The 16,997-nt window shown below is 38.5% G+C and overlaps 1 protein-coding gene across 2 annotated transcripts in view; it reads left to right on the top strand.

The window, feature by feature from the left end:
* Nucleotides 1-320: 320 nt before the first annotated feature.
* zbbx (zinc finger, B-box domain containing) overlaps nt 321-16,997 on the top strand; it is a 47,951-nt gene continuing 31,274 nt past the window's right edge. For both annotated transcript variants that reach the window (XM_026294280.1, XM_026294288.1), the window contains exons 1-7: nt 321-474; nt 1,172-1,305; nt 1,753-1,866; nt 9,067-9,169; nt 9,746-9,797; nt 10,429-10,544; nt 13,298-13,393. In XM_026294280.1, coding sequence (XP_026150065.1) covers nt 1,241-1,305; nt 1,753-1,866; nt 9,067-9,169; nt 9,746-9,797; nt 10,429-10,544; nt 13,298-13,393 — 546 coding nt within the window. In that variant the 5' untranslated portion in view covers nt 321-474; nt 1,172-1,240. The remainder of the gene's footprint in view (nt 475-1,171; nt 1,306-1,752; nt 1,867-9,066; nt 9,170-9,745; nt 9,798-10,428; nt 10,545-13,297; nt 13,394-16,997) is intronic.

The raw sequence follows: 16,997 nt of genomic DNA on the forward strand, positions 1-16,997 counted from the left end.
TTATCTTAAGTGGCTAATGGCAAATATTTTTTCTTCGCATCTCTGCTTGTCAACATGAAAGATCTAAACAGCATCGTCTTGCATGACTAAAGACAAGTCTAAACTCTGGTGAAAAAAAGAAATAACTGTTCAAAGCTCTAATCAGAGCTATAAAATGTATCTTGATGCAGTGAGGATTTTAATTAGAGAAGAATTCCCACTGACCATGATTATTGAGACAACAGGGGACAGAAAACATAAACACGTGGCAAAACGAAAACGTCAGCTGCTGAGATATCGCGAGAGAGGCACTGGTTGTCATGGTAACACAACGCAACACAAACGCTCTTAGCGCGGACCGGAGCATTCAGCCCCTGTAAACGTCAAAGATTCAAATACAAAGCGCAAATTATTGTAATAATAGCTCGTAAGCGCATGACAAACTGAAAGACCTATTCTACCAGAATTTGACACGGTGGTAAGCTAAGGGTGTCGGTAAGTATAATATTCTTCGTAGAGTGAAACTTCATTCTAATATGTTTTAACTTCAGCTGTTACGTTAGCACGCATAAGCTAGTTTCATGTTTACTAGTAGCTTTCAGATGAATTTTTGTGTTCTTCACCTTTACCCCATTGTTTGTGAAATCACTGTGTTGAAGCTTTGAAAGCTACTGCTGTCAAGAAGAACAAGCTTCAGTAACGTTATGCCAAAGTGTGTTACCTGGAGGTGTACAATAGATCCTCCTCCCTGTGGACATTTTCACTTGTCATGGCAGGAAAGGTCAGCTATACTGTACTGTTTTACAGCCTGGTGGGCAGAGGTTTCAGATGAAATGTAAAGTCTTTGTTAAGAGCACAGCTTCCAGTAGCTAAAGTCACTTTGCTATCAGTTGAGTTGGCAGCAATGTGCCTGCCTTGCTAGCAATTTATTATATCAGGCTTACTAGCTAATTTCCTTAATTGGCTTATGCCTAAAAGAGTTGCCAGCAATTTGTCAAATGTATAAGTCTTCCAGACACAATTTAAACACACAGGATTGGTTGTTTTAACTGCCTCTTATACATTTGAGCAAATCTGCCCCTGCTGTTTTGCTCATTTCTTTGAGGCAGTATTAATTTATGGCAGTTTGTGATTTAGCCTGGGCTCAGCGTGATAGCCAGTTTTATGCTATTACTGTTGGCTTCTATTGCAGAAGAGACTCTTTGTAACAAGCACAGAGAAACACGCAGGAGGAATACCTGAGTCCACAGAAAGAAGAGACATGAATTTAAATGATTTTGTGGTGCTTCCTAACAACAAGGCCAGATCTGTGAAGCTCAGTGCCAGGTAAGATCAGTGATGTGATTCAAGACCATTAGGATTACTTGTGTTATTTGGATGCCAATATTTTTTCTATCTGTTCATATTCAGATTTTGCCCAGAGAATGTGCATTTCACATTCTTGCATGTGGACTTTTGGGCAAGATTAATCTTGTGACCTGGATTCTGATTTGATTTTAAGTGCAGTGTATTTGCTATCTTTGCTATACCCACTTTAAATTTGAGTCTTTTACTGTACTTTCTCATTTGCCAACAGTTAATTGGCTGAATTGACGTCTGGCTTAGTGGTATCCTGATCCAGTGACTAATTGATTAAAGTATTGATCAGTCATAGAAACAGTGATCTGCCATTAAAGCAGATGAATTGAACATATTTATGAAAAGCAGGCTGTCCAATCTGAGTAGGTAATTTATGTGACTGATTGTTACTGATGTAAGTTTGCGTTTCCATAGGAACCTTCAAGAACTGCATGTGGAGACTGTGACTCTGGCCCAGGAGAGCAAAGAGATGGAAGAGAAACTGCAACAGCTGAAAGAGAGTATGAGTAGAGAGAAGGAGGAGAGAGGGTGAGTATCAGTGTTACAGTTTCTATACTAGAAAAGGAAAACAAAGAGAGAAAGGTAGACATAAGGATATTGGAGCAGAACTATATGGGAAGATTAGAACTGAAGTAAGACAATAGAAAACAGCAGGCAGGCAAGGAGATGAGAGATGAAGGACTTTGTGAAAGAAGAGAGGATAGTCAATAAATATGTGCAAAATGGGGTGTGGCAGTTGTAACAGAAAACATCACAGAGATTCATATTCTGCACAGATAATTTTCTTGCTCCTCGTACTGTCTATACTCCCTCATGTGTTTTTAGTTTCTTGTGATTTGACTTGTGTTTTATATAACAAAACCTTCAAGAAACAGGACTCTATGGATCTGTTCATCTGCCAGCCTGTCCGACTGTCCAATGCTTTAACCTGGAGCTTTAATCAGCGCTTTAATTCAAAACTACAATACATGCCTAATTATGAGAATCAACTGATGCCTGATATCATTAAAAATTTCTGTACAGCCAGTAGTGGTTATGACAGACATGTGTTACCAAGTTAGGAATGAGTTAAGTTTATTCTGTCAGCTTTTGTTCTTATGCTTGTGAAGTATTTTCAGTTGATTCCAATGCTTTCCAGTTATGTTCTTTTGAAAATTCAATTCACTGTTGTTTTCCTGTCTGTCTTTGCCATCAATGCGCTACATTCTCCACTGTAAGCCATACCAAAATAGGCGCTTACCTAAGACAGAACACTGTTGGAAGGTGTAGCCGCATGAAACTGACTGAAGCGTTGTGACAACTTGTGACACCCACACAAGGAGAAATGGCAGATGATAGTGAGTTTTTAAAAAAAAAATTTTAGTCTGATATAAGAAAATAATGGTTGGCTGCATGACAGCAGCAGGATTATGACACCTAACATGTTGAGGTTGCAGTATTTTGAAAAAAGAAAATGCAGTCAAAAATAAAATAGTGGTACGTGACAGATGGGGAGAGATTAAAAGACAGTGGGAGCTCAGAAACTACAGCAAGGGATCAGGGAAGACAGAAAGCAAAGATTGAGAACTGAAGAGAGAAGGTGCTGATGGAAAGTCTATATAAGTAAGAGGAACTGAGGAATGAATGCGATTTGCAAGATAAGAGGCTTAAGATATAGGTGTACAAAAACATTAAGTCACGCATGCAGTAGGTACAGAGCAGGTGAATAATGGAGAGGCAGAATGCAGTCAGCCAGGTAGAAAGAAAGTAATAGAGATCGATGGAGGAGGATTCTAAATGAGAGTGAGGGGGAGGTCAGTGACATCTGTATACCTATAAAGGTCAAGGATGTGTTGCCATGTAAGATGAAGTAGGCTCATGGCCTTATAGTGGACTATTCTAAAGGTCAGCTGAGCCCTACAGATGCTGGATCCTGTCACCTTGTGTGCAACTGTATGCATGTTTTCCCTTGCTGCAATTGATGGCCATCAGTGTTCCCCATGTGTAAAAGACATTAATGTAAAGGCATGCTCAACACAGACATAAGACAATAGAATAATCAGTACACAACAATTTGAAGGATTATAGATACAAGAAACTTGAATTAAACCTTTGCACCAATGTGGATACATATTTATAATATAGAGTATTGTTTTTTTTCTCAGAAATCCACAGTTTACCTGTTTTTTTATGTATTATTTCCTGTATTTAAGTTAGATATGACAACAACAGTTAATAAAGGTTCATTCCTTTTGAGGTCAAAAGTGGACTGAAACAGGAATTTGACTCCTTCCCAGGCCACTTTGTAAATGCAAACAATATTAATAGACAGGCAGGTGGATGGTTGCTGTGCTCAATGGCTGCTATGTGCGTTGCTGAGAGATGTAATTGCGTCTTTTTTGGCACTGCAGCAAGAATGGTAGTCTTGTTTGATGCAAGGATCCTGAGAGGTCTGTTAACCCATCCTGCTGCTGTATTATAATAAATAATAAAGTGAGACGTTATGACTGGTGAAGTTGACTGGCCATAACAGGCAACCAGAAACTTTCCAACGCTCCTGTCGGTATGTCTGCCACTCTTCCAGGTAGACTTATTTTCTGCTATATAGGTCAGGCCCGCATGTCATGAGATTGCCCCAGTCATAGCACAAACTGATCATTAACAATGGAAACAGACTTTTAGTCTTGAAACTGATAGTTAGCAAAATTTCATTCTCTTTCCACATTCTTACTTGTGAAATAACCAATGTTAGGTGTCAGTGTGACAAAAGAGACAATGTTTTGTCTGTTATCTTGTTTTGATGATTAACAGGGCAGAATGCAGAAGCAGGCATGTTTTAGTAATAAACACTGTCTACAAAGTGGATGTAGATAAATGACAGAAACAAACCCATTGTCATAGGGCCACATCTATATTAACTGATTCCTGGGCATCGGAAAAGATGGCTCACAACACACAAATAGTCATGCTTCCATCACTTCAGCCAGACATTACATTGATTTACATTAATTTCCCAGATATTACCTAACGCCTAACTGTAACCACTACTTGCCTAACCCTTACTCTAAACCAAGTTGTTACTTAGTAAAGTTAGTGAGCTGCATTTTGAGATTCACATTTTCAAGTGTACATATACAGTAGTGAACTGGCACAAACAGAAAGGCATGCTACAGCACACACATTTATAGTGACCCAATAGTATTTTGTGTGCATCAGTGTGTGTAAGACTTTTAAAAATATATATATAAAAAAAAAAACTTGCATGGGCATGTTTACTTTAATTTAAAATGGATTGGCTTACTCACATCCACAAATAAAAAGCTGTTTATTTTCTCTCCCCTATTTCATTACATAGTATGTACCTGGCCCATTACTATGAGAATTATCCAACAAATTCAGATTGAGGGGCATCCCTGCCTGTGTGAATAGGAAATTAATTTGCTGAATGAAAACAAACACTGCCTTTTAATGTGATTGTTTTATTCACCATTCCCCCATTTACCTCATGTCATTTCATTAATACAGTAACTCCAATATGTATTATCAAATATGAAATTATAGAGAAATGTGTCATAAGGATGTATATCTGAGCACATAATTCACACAGACCTTAAGGGAGAACCAGAGTACTGTACATATGTTATGTAGAAGCTCCTTTATATAGTAACAGCCGGACAGGGACACGCAAACATGAACACAAACATACATTTACATGTACAGGCAGCACAACTAATTGCAATATCAGTGATTTAGAGCTAAGGTATGATGAGAGGCACTCTTTCCACTTGATATATTTCTGTTGGTTTAAATTCATACATCATCACAAACAACGACTGCATACTGCACATTATAATTGTAGTTTGATGTATTTATTGTTTTAGGAGATGTGTTGTGTATATGTATCTCCTTGTATTCTAAGTGCTACTTTTGTCTCAGTGTAGGCCTAGCCCTAATTAAGAAGCTATAGATCAGAGTGGGGAGAGGCCCATCTTGTCCAGGCAGCACAAACGATAAGCACATAAACATAGTGTTTTGTGTCACACTGAAATACTGCAACATTTACCGCTCCACCAACCCCAAGATACGACAAGGTGTGTGTGTGGCTGCCTGTGTGTATTTTTCACGCGAGTCCTCCATAAATAATGGCACTTGTGATTGTGTGTTTCTGAACACTTTGCAGGTTGCAGGCGGTACTAAACTTTATGGTTATGCCTGCCTTGTGTTCCTTAATCAGTAAAGACACTCATCTCCACTACAGGGTAGGAATCCCGCTTAAACGCCATGTGAAATATAACAGTATGTAAGGTTTTACAGGTGTAGCAGTAGAAAGAATGTACAGCACAACTCCTGTCATTTAGAAAAGAAAACAAGTTACACTTTTTTCAGACAGGTCATTGCTAATTATAATGATCTGTTGATTTGTTTTCATTTGCATTGGTGTCACTTATCAGTCTTGACTGTACACTGACTGACTGACAGTTGTCAAGGATAGCATAATAGTAGATTTTAACACCTTCTTTACTCTGTCACCAACATCAAGTTCTTTGAGACCTGTGAGATGGGACAGAAGATTTCTTGGACTATGTTTATTTTTAACTAAAGCCACAGATGTTTTACAAATGCAGTTTGTGTTGTATATTTGTGTTTTATGTTGGTAGAGGATAGGAAAAAAAATTGATGTGAAGATGAAAATGCATTACCTCAGATTGAAGAGGAGCAGCCAAATAGCAAATTCCATTATTAGGGAGTAAGAGAAACCAGGTAAACATACCCTGTCAGGCTTTTATAGTAGAACTCAACATTTATGTAGCTGCATTTTCCTACTACAACTTAAGTGATGCAGGATGCAGCATTGTTTTTGATGTGAAACCCAGTTTAACAATTTGAATCAATTAGTTGGTACACCTCCAATGAGAAGAAGAAACAGTTTCTAAGTAGTCCCACTCTGAATGACAAGAATGAGGGTTTGGTGCTTCATGAGGTGCTCTGGTGTATGAAGTGAAGGTTACCTGGGTTTTCTCTAGGCTACTACCTTTATCTGCCTTTTCCTCTCAGAACATGTGAGTGTATCTTTGACAAGCGTTTACTGTATATCTTCAAGCTGTGATTTATGCTCAGGCTGTTCAGTCTACTGTGTGTCTGTCTTACGCACCACTCTATTTTGCTCTCTGCTTGTTTCTTAGATCGCAGAGTTCCCAGAGTAGATGAATTGTTCATCTTTGTCAGGCTACACACACACACACACACACACACACACACACACACACACACACACACACACAAAGAATAGGTGGACAAATTCAGTTTGCTGAGAGGAGGTGTGGTATAATCAGTTTGCGAAGAGTACACAGGCGATAATAAAGCCAGACCGGCAGCTTGGGGCAAACGCAGTATATCATTCTCCGTTTTGGCCTGCCCGAGTCACAGATTTAATGTAGCTTTGTCTTTAGGCCTAGATGGGTTACAGACATTTGCTCTGGCCTTATCTAAAAGTACAGTTGAGGTTCCGTTATTTGTGCTTCCTTTGCTGTCTCTCTGCTGTGCTCCTCTTTCTGTTGGCTCTTTATTCCTTCCTTTAATCTGTTTCTTGTAGTTGTTTGAGTTGTTTTATTGGGCTCCTCCTAGCACCTGTTTCAGACTGTATGTCTGCATACACACATATGGGTTGATCCTGACACCTCTTGTGCTGGACTAAAATGGGTTAACATTTGTGATTACAAGATTCAATGTTTAAATGATTTTTTCGCTTTGGTAAGTTTCTCTCCTGTCTCAACCCTCTCTGTTTTGGCCCTGTCCTTTTGTCTCACACTGGGAGAGAGGGATTCGAGAGAAGACAAGCCTACTTTGGCATCTGACTTCAATGTGTGTGTGTGTGTGTGTGTGTGTGTGTGTGTGTTAGTGAGACACAGATGTTCTGACGTTACCCCTTCAGGTGAAACAGGTCAGCTAAAAGTTATAGTTCTGTGTGTGTGTGTGTGTGTGTGTGTGTGTGTGTGTGTATCATCCTTGTATTGGCCAGGCTTGGTGGAGGTGTTTACAGGTTGTGTTGGCTAACATTGAATCCATTTCTTCTTCTTTCATTGCGCTATATCTGTATATCTTTTAAAAATATGAGCAAATATATATATTGCTCATAGCTAAGATTCTGCTAACTGTACTCCTCACAATGTTTTTTCAAATAGATGAAGAAATGTTTTTTAATGAGTTGGCAATTTGTGTCACATTTGATGTTTCTTTTCAGAATGTTTTTCCTTAGTGTAACAGGTTGTAGTGAGTACATGTCACTATTGTTGTGCTGCTGGCTTTGTTTAGATTGAGGTCAACAAAAGCTCTCTCAATTATGCTTCAAATGGTCCTCACATAGATAGAAGTATAGTACACACACACCTCTAGTACTGTAACTATGTGTAACTGTTTGTGGAGAAACACAGACTGTGGGAAATTGTCTGTTTCCAAAAACAACCTAAAACTGTTATTATGTTGACGTGTGTATTTACTCATATTTACAGTATGTATTAAGGTGTAATTAAGAGTGGATCTGTGTGGGTTAGATAATGAGATCTTTTCTAATGCAACATCCACAGAGACACACAAACAGACACTTTATCTCTCTGGGTTACCTGTCCTGAGGGGACACACTGTCATCCTGCACCGACAGGGGTGTGCCTCAAATGTCTCCCCTAGCGACAGTTAAGTTGCCAGTGTGATGTTGCCAGGGTGATTACCTGACACCCACCCTCAGTGTCAGCACAGCACAACAACAGTGTCAGGGTGTTGGGAACTTTTGCCATCACATACACACATACAGAGAGACACACTCTTGCACACACAAATGGAGTCTGAGTTTGTGTGCCTTGACAGGCTGCCAGCTCAATCCAAAATAAACTTCTTTCAAAGACAGCCAGACATCACAATAGCATAAATAGCATAAATAATTCAACAACGCAAGCATGAATAACTCACATCTAAATGAGGATCCCTCTCGACTTCTTCGCTTTCTGCAACTGACGCAAATGTCCTGCATGAATGTGTATGTTTGTGCACGCTTGTATGCATCTGCATTCAAGTTCTTGCATCTGGATCTATGTCTGTGTGTGTTTATGTTAACCTTTCATGTTCTGTTTTTATGTGTGGCATTCAGTAGGCCTCCATTGTCTAGGATAAAATGGAAAACATCCATTTAGTCTTAGGACTGAATCATGTAATATGAAAATTTAGGCCCATATGACATTGTTTGCATAAAATTTTGTGTGCATTTGAAGGTGTGCCATGCTTTCGGTTGCTGTTCTCTTTACAAAACAAGGACCACGTTATCATAGATAACAGACTGAGTGAATTCAGTTATTATCTAGGCCTTTTGCCTTTTTTTTAATTCAGTGGGTCACAGAGAGGCAGACTGGAAATGAGTAAGGCAGAGAGCTATGACAAATGTTTTCTACTGTATATACAGTATGCTACTGTACATGAGCATTTAAGTCCCTAAAATATAAAGCAAATTGTCCTAGAATAATGAACAATCTTGGTTGTTTTTGGCTACCCTGCCCTGATATTGTCTGATACATTTTGGGGATATGAAAAATATATTTTTATGAAAAAATAAGAATAAACCAATCCAATTAGGGGCTGAAACAGATGCAATCACTTTTTCAGAAAAAAGCTGTTATACTATATATGGGCTTTGCATATTATATTTAAAGGGCTTATTTTTCAAGGAAAACTCTTGTTCTCCCTTATATCTCTATTTTTTAGACACTCAGGAGGTTTTCGATGGAAGTCTGGACAAAGTGGTTCTTTAAACAGCAATATTCTTAAAAGTATCCCAAAGAAAAACAAGGAGAACAGACTCCAAAAGGTACAGGACAACATTTTCTATATATCTGTGGATTATATAAGCATGTTGTGTTAATTTATCTGTGTATATAAACTCACATTTGTTTTTGGATCATTCTGTTAAAATCGATACCATATGCTGTGATATTTGTCATTGATGTCTGGTGATTTTTGATCTTGCGTATGTTTGCTTAAACACTTAGTTACATGATAATAATTAATAACAATATTAAAAACTTAAGAAGTGTGCCTGCATCCATGAAAATGAAAAAACACATACATAGCAGGCTTAGTAGCATATTGCCCTTTGCACCATGCCCCAGCTTGATTTGAGAAATGGATGCACTGAAGCTTTGGGGAGAATTCCTAATGTCTTTAAGTTTTCACTAAAAAAGTAGCTCCCTTTCTAAACATTAAAACTGCCTGGAAGTGAAGAAGAAGAAGAGTAAATTTTTCTTTCAGAAGAGACCAACTGTGGTCCTAAATGCCCACTTGTAAAATGTGGTAGAACTGATGAAAAATAGTTAAAATTTCTGAGCTGAGCTTCCACAAACACAAACTATTGCTCCTGATTTCTTTATCCCTGTCTTCTCAACAGCTGTCAGCAGGCAAGGTAAAGATCCAAGTGCTGAAGGATGAACCATTGACAGGTGAGCAGTTCACAGCCACAACCCAGCTTCTGCTGCAGCTTACCTGCACCATGTAGACTTGACACAGATCTTTATTCAAAAAACCTTCCATCCTTTAATACACTATCCTGTAGTGAAATCCTCGACATGGAGGTTAGTATTCAAGAGCAGCACCTAGACTTCTACAGGTTCAGTGTCTTACATACAGTTTCTTTAGTAAGGTGGATACTTGCCCAGGACTGTGGAGGTCTCTTGTTAAAGATTGATCTCTCTTAACAGTAGCTAACATTGGCAGAATTACTCATTTTCTGAGCATGCATAAATTCACACCTTGTATCAGAATGCATCAAAATGTGATGTTACATGTTAAATGTATACAGTAACACATAATAGAATTTTGTATTTACTGTGTTGTTGTATGTAGACAGTTATTCATAATTATAATAGGTAATGCGTGGTTTTTGTTTTGTTTACCATTTTGTTATTGATTTTTACACAAAAACCAGAGGTACTTCTAAGTTGCCTCAAATTATCTTTAAATGTCATATTTTTTGTGTAAAACATATTTCCAATAGTTGTCCACCGGTGTGTGTGTGTGTGTGTGTGCGTGTGCGTGTGCGTGTGTGCGTGCGTGTGTGTGTATTGTTTTTAGCCTCACCTCAGCCACTCCCTCCACCACCAGCCCCCTCTATTGCTCTTCCGATGACAAGGAAAAACCGACTGAGGGGAACAATCTGTGGACAGTGTGAAGTCAAGACTGCTGGGCTAGTATGTACACAGGCAAACACATTAAGTACACTGTGTGCCTGTAAGTCTTGTATCTCTAATGTTAATGATTGAACCATTTCCCTTCTTGAAAGAAATTTCAGTAGCACTTGGTAAATTCTCTCATGTCACTTATTGTCATTAAGGTATTGTCTCCAATACCTTACACTGGCAATGTAAAACTACAGGTGGTCAAATAACTGGACCCTGTCACTTTTCTTGCCTGCCAGTCACTCTCCCTCTGTCCATCTTTGTTTCTAATGCTTTCCTTCTGCCCTCTCTTTTATATTTATGTTCTTTCTCTACTTCTTGCATCAGCTGCTATCACCTTCTGTCATCCAGATGCCCTGTATCTCACATCCTCTTCCCTCTTTCTGCTTGCAGTGTTCACCTGTCTTTTCTTTCACATTTAACACCCTTTTTCTCTTTCCTTCTTCCTCCATTGTTCTCTGCCATATCTCTGTCTGTTCTGTCTTTCTTTCTCTCACTCTCTGTCTCAGCTAATCTATGTTTTTCTCTCCTTTCGCCTGCCTCTCTTTCACTGTGCCTCTGCTGCTGACCGATCTATTGGTCTATCTGCGTGTTTGTGTTTGCACGGATAACAGTTTAGCAGGATCCTTTCATTGATACACAAGACCTCAGAGGGCACCATTGTTTACTCTTTCTTTCTCATCATCCTTTGCTGCTTAGGAGGAACTGTGGCCTGCAACTGTGTGTGTGAACAGATTGGGGGGGGGGGACTTTACCATGTGTATACAGTAAGTGTCTGTGTATAATTGACAAGTGGCAAACGAAGAAGAAAAATGCATGCTTGAGGACCAGTCACTTCAACATTACCCCTTCTAAATCCTCTACTTATGTGCAGTTTCAATCCTATGTCCCTGTAAGGGCAGCAAAGTTTAGTCTTGAGTAACAGATGCTTCTGATAGACAGTGACACAGAGAATGAGAGGAATGGGGGGCAGAGAGAGACTGATAGGCAATGAAGGAGAAGAGGGAGCTGAACTGATTAAGTTGACAGCCACCATTTTTCTGCCCCTTTTGTTGCAGAATAAATGCAACACAAACATTGAGAGCTAAATGTAATGTGGTAATTTCCTTGATAGTGCATTTATTAATGATGGTGCTGAATAGTCCAATAAAAGTCCCAGTGCCCCCAGTGCCCTATAGTGATGGACTTAATGGCAATTCTGATAGTTATCTGGGCACATAGGCTAAGTGCACTCACAAATACACACAATCCACTCACACATACACACCATGTTTTAGATAGCTTTTGTGCCCTATAATGATGGCAATAATGGCAACTTTGTCTTTGCCTTTCTATCTGGAAATGCACTTAAGCATGCAAACACACAGACCCACACGCACAATCATATACACATCTGGGCTTGTTTTCTTTCGCACTATGACTCAAACATAATCAAAAATCAAAATCACGTGCAAACCCTGGAAAAACCTGTGCTGTATTCCAGAGTCAGCCAGGCAAAGAAAGGACCTCAATTCATTTGCAAGGCAAGGGAGAGCACAGCGATATGCCACTTGCAGCCTGACAGAGATGTTTTGTCCCTGGGGAGTGGCTGTATTTTATCCTTAGGCCTGAGAGAGGAAATGAGGACCTACTTTATGATACCATTAAAGGACAATTTCATAGCTACAGGCTTGCATGTGTGTGCACATATAGACACACAGTGTTACAAATAAATGCATTAATTAATAGATGATAAAGAACTAAAAGGGAAAGAACATGAGATAAAGGAGTGAAAGGTGCATGATTAACTGGTGAATCTGCTGCTGTAGAAATTTGTTGATGAGCCACAGTAATTTTTTACTGAAAAATAATTGTTATATATTGCTTAGTTAAAATTTGTACTTCATTAAGCAATACACACGTTAGTAAGCAAGACAGGTAGCAATAAGAGTAAGGTTCCAAGTTGTTAAAATTGGAAATATGTCACTGTTAAATTGTTAAAGTCCCATATAAAAAGCAGAATTTGTACTTTAGTTCAGAGAGTGTACTAAACTTTACTTTTTCAATTTGACATAATATCAATGATGAAACCATGGGGCATAACGAAAATACAACCTGCATAGAAAGTGAATGAAACCAAACATATGATAGCTGCTTCTCTGCTGTTTGTTGTTTCTTGAATTTTAAGTAGCATCAGTCCTTTTCTCTTTCCCATCCTCCCTTCCCCATACCCATACTCTTCCTGGCCTCGCCTGTGTGCTCTGTCCACCCGGTCTAGGCCTCTCTCCCCAACCTGCTGATGCAAGGACTTTTCCCCACTAATAAGACTGGATTCTTGTAGATAGAAATGATAATGACCTCCCTTAAGATGCATTCACTCACACACACTCATATACACAACTTTTGCACACATACAAACACACACCTAGCGCAAATGCGTACATGTATATACAGGAACTCTCTCTAATGGTGTCTCTTTCTCTCTCTTTCAAACACACACACTCTTTCACACACACACACACTTACAATACAGTATCCTGCCAGAGAATCCATTTCAATATTCATCCCTCCAGTCAGAGTTTGTTTGGCAAGGTTGAAGTTAGAGGAAAGGAAGAGATATCTAGCTTTGGGTTTAGCTCTTACTCTTAAATAGTACAAAGACTTGAACTTGTCAGTGTGGATAGATTCATACATATGTACATGCACATGCTGTACATAAACATTCTTATTCACTCTAAATTCACACACACAAACATTCGCTAACTGTATTCTTCACTCTATTTTAGATGTGTGCTGAATGCACAGAGAACTACTGTGTTGGCTGCTTTGCCAAATTTCACCAGAAGGGGGCACTGAAGCTACACAGAATGATCCCTATTCAGGTGAGTGTGGTACCATGTCATTAAGTCTGTCTCCTCAGTGTCTGTTTCCCTCTGTCTGTCTTTTTCGTTCACAGATACTTCCCATAATCTCTCTTCTCTCTTCTGCTTCACTCATTTACTTTTTCATTCCTGACTGCAGTATCTACTTATCCCTGACTCTTTTCTATCCCTTTTTCTGCTTTTGCATTCCATCTCACGTTTGTAATTACACACAGGCACACAATTAACTGGAATGAAAGACTGCACTATACATGCACTATATGTGTGTGTTTGTGTATTATGGTGTTGTAGTTCCGCTGTGTCCTGCTACCCGATAAGAAAATGGATGTCCCTCATTAGCAAATGCCTTATTCACAAAAGCTTATTCTGGTCACATGCACACATTCACACACATACATTTAGACCCAATCACACAGTCTCATTGAGACAGAGATCAACCCTCAGGCAGCAGTCCACCTAAGACCAGCAACAGTCTTCAGTCAAAGATAAGACGGAGAGACAAGACGGCAGGTCAATGGCACAGAGTATAATTAAGCCAACACACTTGTGCTGGATCCACAGCATGGAAAAGGTCTGCATTACACCTGCCTGGAATATATCTATTAACTAGATTAATACCAGTACAAGGTCATGGTACAAGGTGGTATGTATAAATTAGTTATGGTAAAGAAGGAAATAGAAAGTTGATAAATCAGTAGGAACAGACATTAGTATAATGTTGGAAATGTTTGTAGTTATAATAAATATATTGTATGCTATACTATGCTATGCAAAATATGTTTGACAAATGTGACAGTGCAGGTACAAACTACACAAAACCTGCAATTGTCACAAATGTTCAGTCAGAGATAACATATACACAAAAACTCAGCCTACTGTAGTCAGAATAAAATAGAGGAAACAAGCAGCTGTAACCACATATGCACAATCACATGCTCAAACAATGCGTTTGCGTATTTGTAAAACAATGGCCTATTAAACTAAATTTGGATGGAAAGCATTTTTATTAGGGAAAACTAATTTATCCAAAGCTATACCAAGCCCTCATAACAAGATAGAACATGCAGTATTGTCAAAACACACTTTAACTTTATGGATTCAAATTATTGATCAGTTAAATTGAAATCACATAAAATCTTCTCAATAATAAGAGTATTGTGCACATATTACCCATGTTTTTATGGCTTATTTTTCATTGCAAAATCTATGCCTGTTAGTAGAGATAAAGGTTTTTAACAAATTACTAAATATCCTTTTGCCAAATTGAAATCAAAAGCTCTAACATACTGTCTTAAAGGAAAATTGCAGTATATTTCATATTTCAATATGTGATAATCCATCTAAATATGGCTATTGTGACTTTATAACTCATGCTAACTTTGTACTCTCCACCTCCATAGAGATTTATGGAAACAAGGACTCATACTGCTTCCACTCATACGTCTTTATTACAACACACTACTATATATTGGGCAACTACCTTGGTTGAACAATACTCTGACAGAGACAAAAAGTACACACATTGACACAACTCTATGAAACCACATAAGACAACTCTTTCTCTCTTTGTATATCTCTTCATTGTTCATCTTTGCTTCTCTCCTCAATGCAGTATTCAGTAATGCACTCAAAGTTGCAAACACATACATGTATACGGTTATCCAATCACACACACAAAACTGTGTATTTTGGCAGGACATAAAGACTAGGGATAATACACATGCAGCTGACACAGGCAATCTCTCTCTTTCTCACTCACTCTCTCTGTCTCTCTCTCCCTCTCTCCACTACTAATCCTATCTCATTTGCCTTGGAAAAAATGTGGGAGAGAGAGACAGCATGAGAAACCAAAAGACAAAATGAATATTAATTTCATCAGTACGCTGTGTTGAGGATTTCGTCAGTGCCTCATAGGCTTGTGTGTCCAGCCTCACACACTTACCTAGTTCAGTTAATGTTTTCAAAGAGTTCTTGGTATTTGATTGAGCCTAACCTGTGTGGAGCACCAGATGGGTAAGGTATGCTGTATTAAAAGACATTTCATGTAATGCTAGGTAATTTTTAGTACATCTCAAATCTCATTGTACTCACCCATCTCTTTCTCTTTCAGTCTCCCTCTCTTTCTCTCTCTCACACATAAACCGTGTATTTACATAATTAAAGTATTCAAAAACAATACAAAGAAATATTTATTGGGTAACACTATAAAAAAAGTTTATTATACAGTATCTTTTACATGTATACTTATTTTAGTACTGTACCTAAAACCACAAAAACTGTAGTTAAGTTAAATAATAGACAGAGGGTGTGACTGCAAGCATTTAGTTGCACTGCTGTGCATGAGAGACACAAGCACAAACCCTGTCCTTTATCACTTGCATGGTGTGGAGTTCCAAAAGGAAATATTATTTTCCTTTGCCTCCTAAAAAAGCGAGTAAAAGGTGCTGGATAAAATGCTGATCAACATCGTGGAGCTGGTATGGTAGGGGTTGTTCCACTTCAATGCGGTTCATACAACTGCTGTATGTGGATTTTTGTTTGTGATGGTGCACTTTATATCCAGTCTTAGGTGGAGGAGGAGGATGAGGAAGACATTTATTAAGAGGATAAACCCCTTGAGATGAGGGGGTCTGTAATAGATAGTTGAAATGAATTCAAAAACTCAGAAGGGTCTGCCATTAGATAAAATAATGTTAGCCTTGTCCTGCTGTTTTCATTTATGACTGTATTATTTTTATTAATACCTCTAATACTTGCCTTTAGTCATATTAATCTAGGTAATAATTACTTGAAATGAAGACGGAATGAAGCCAAGCCAAATTCGATTTTGCATGACTGTAACAGAGGAAACAGCACGTCATCCTGTATTCAAAAATAGAAGCTCCATATAAAACCTGAAATTTACTGTTTTAACATCTCAAGACTGACACATTTTTCAGCGCTTGTAAACATGTGATGACCTTGAAGACATTTTTCAATTGGCTATATATCCAAAATAACAGAAGTTGTCTGAAAAATTAAAAAACAGAGCTTGAGAGAGCAGTTGAAAGACACACCTAGTTTTACTTCTTCACTTTTTGCCATTGAAGTTGATTGTTTGATTGTATGTTTTCGGAATTCCAAACAATCGTCGAAGTCAACCCTGTCTAATTACGCCATCCAAGTTTGGGGCATACCAAAGTTGTACATGTCCATTAATGTGCGACTGTAAGTAAAGATGACCAAAAGGAAACAGCAAGAACGGTTCCCTCAGCAGTTGCATTGTTTAAATTTTGTGGGCATTAAGAAGAAAGTAATGTCCTCAGCCTTGGGGGGCTGTTTGCACAAAATTACGATTCTTAAACATTTTCACAGCCATGGGCAAGTTTCCTCCCATGAGAAGCTAAATGAACTAATTAAACACATGGATTGAGTGTCTCTGAATATGCTTCACTCTGCTTTCATAACTGATGATACCAGAGCTTTTTCAGACTGAGAACAGGTTTCTGTTTTCACCAGACTGGGCATATATAGATTCCTCATTCTATAATAACATTATTAAAGTGTGAAACTGCTCAACATCATCTGCACAAGACATTGCAGGCATAAACAAAGGACTTCCAAA

This window comes from Mastacembelus armatus, chromosome 13 (genome assembly GCF_900324485.2).
Source record: "Mastacembelus armatus chromosome 13, fMasArm1.2, whole genome shotgun sequence".
Lineage (NCBI taxonomy): Eukaryota > Metazoa > Chordata > Actinopteri > Synbranchiformes > Mastacembelidae > Mastacembelus > Mastacembelus armatus.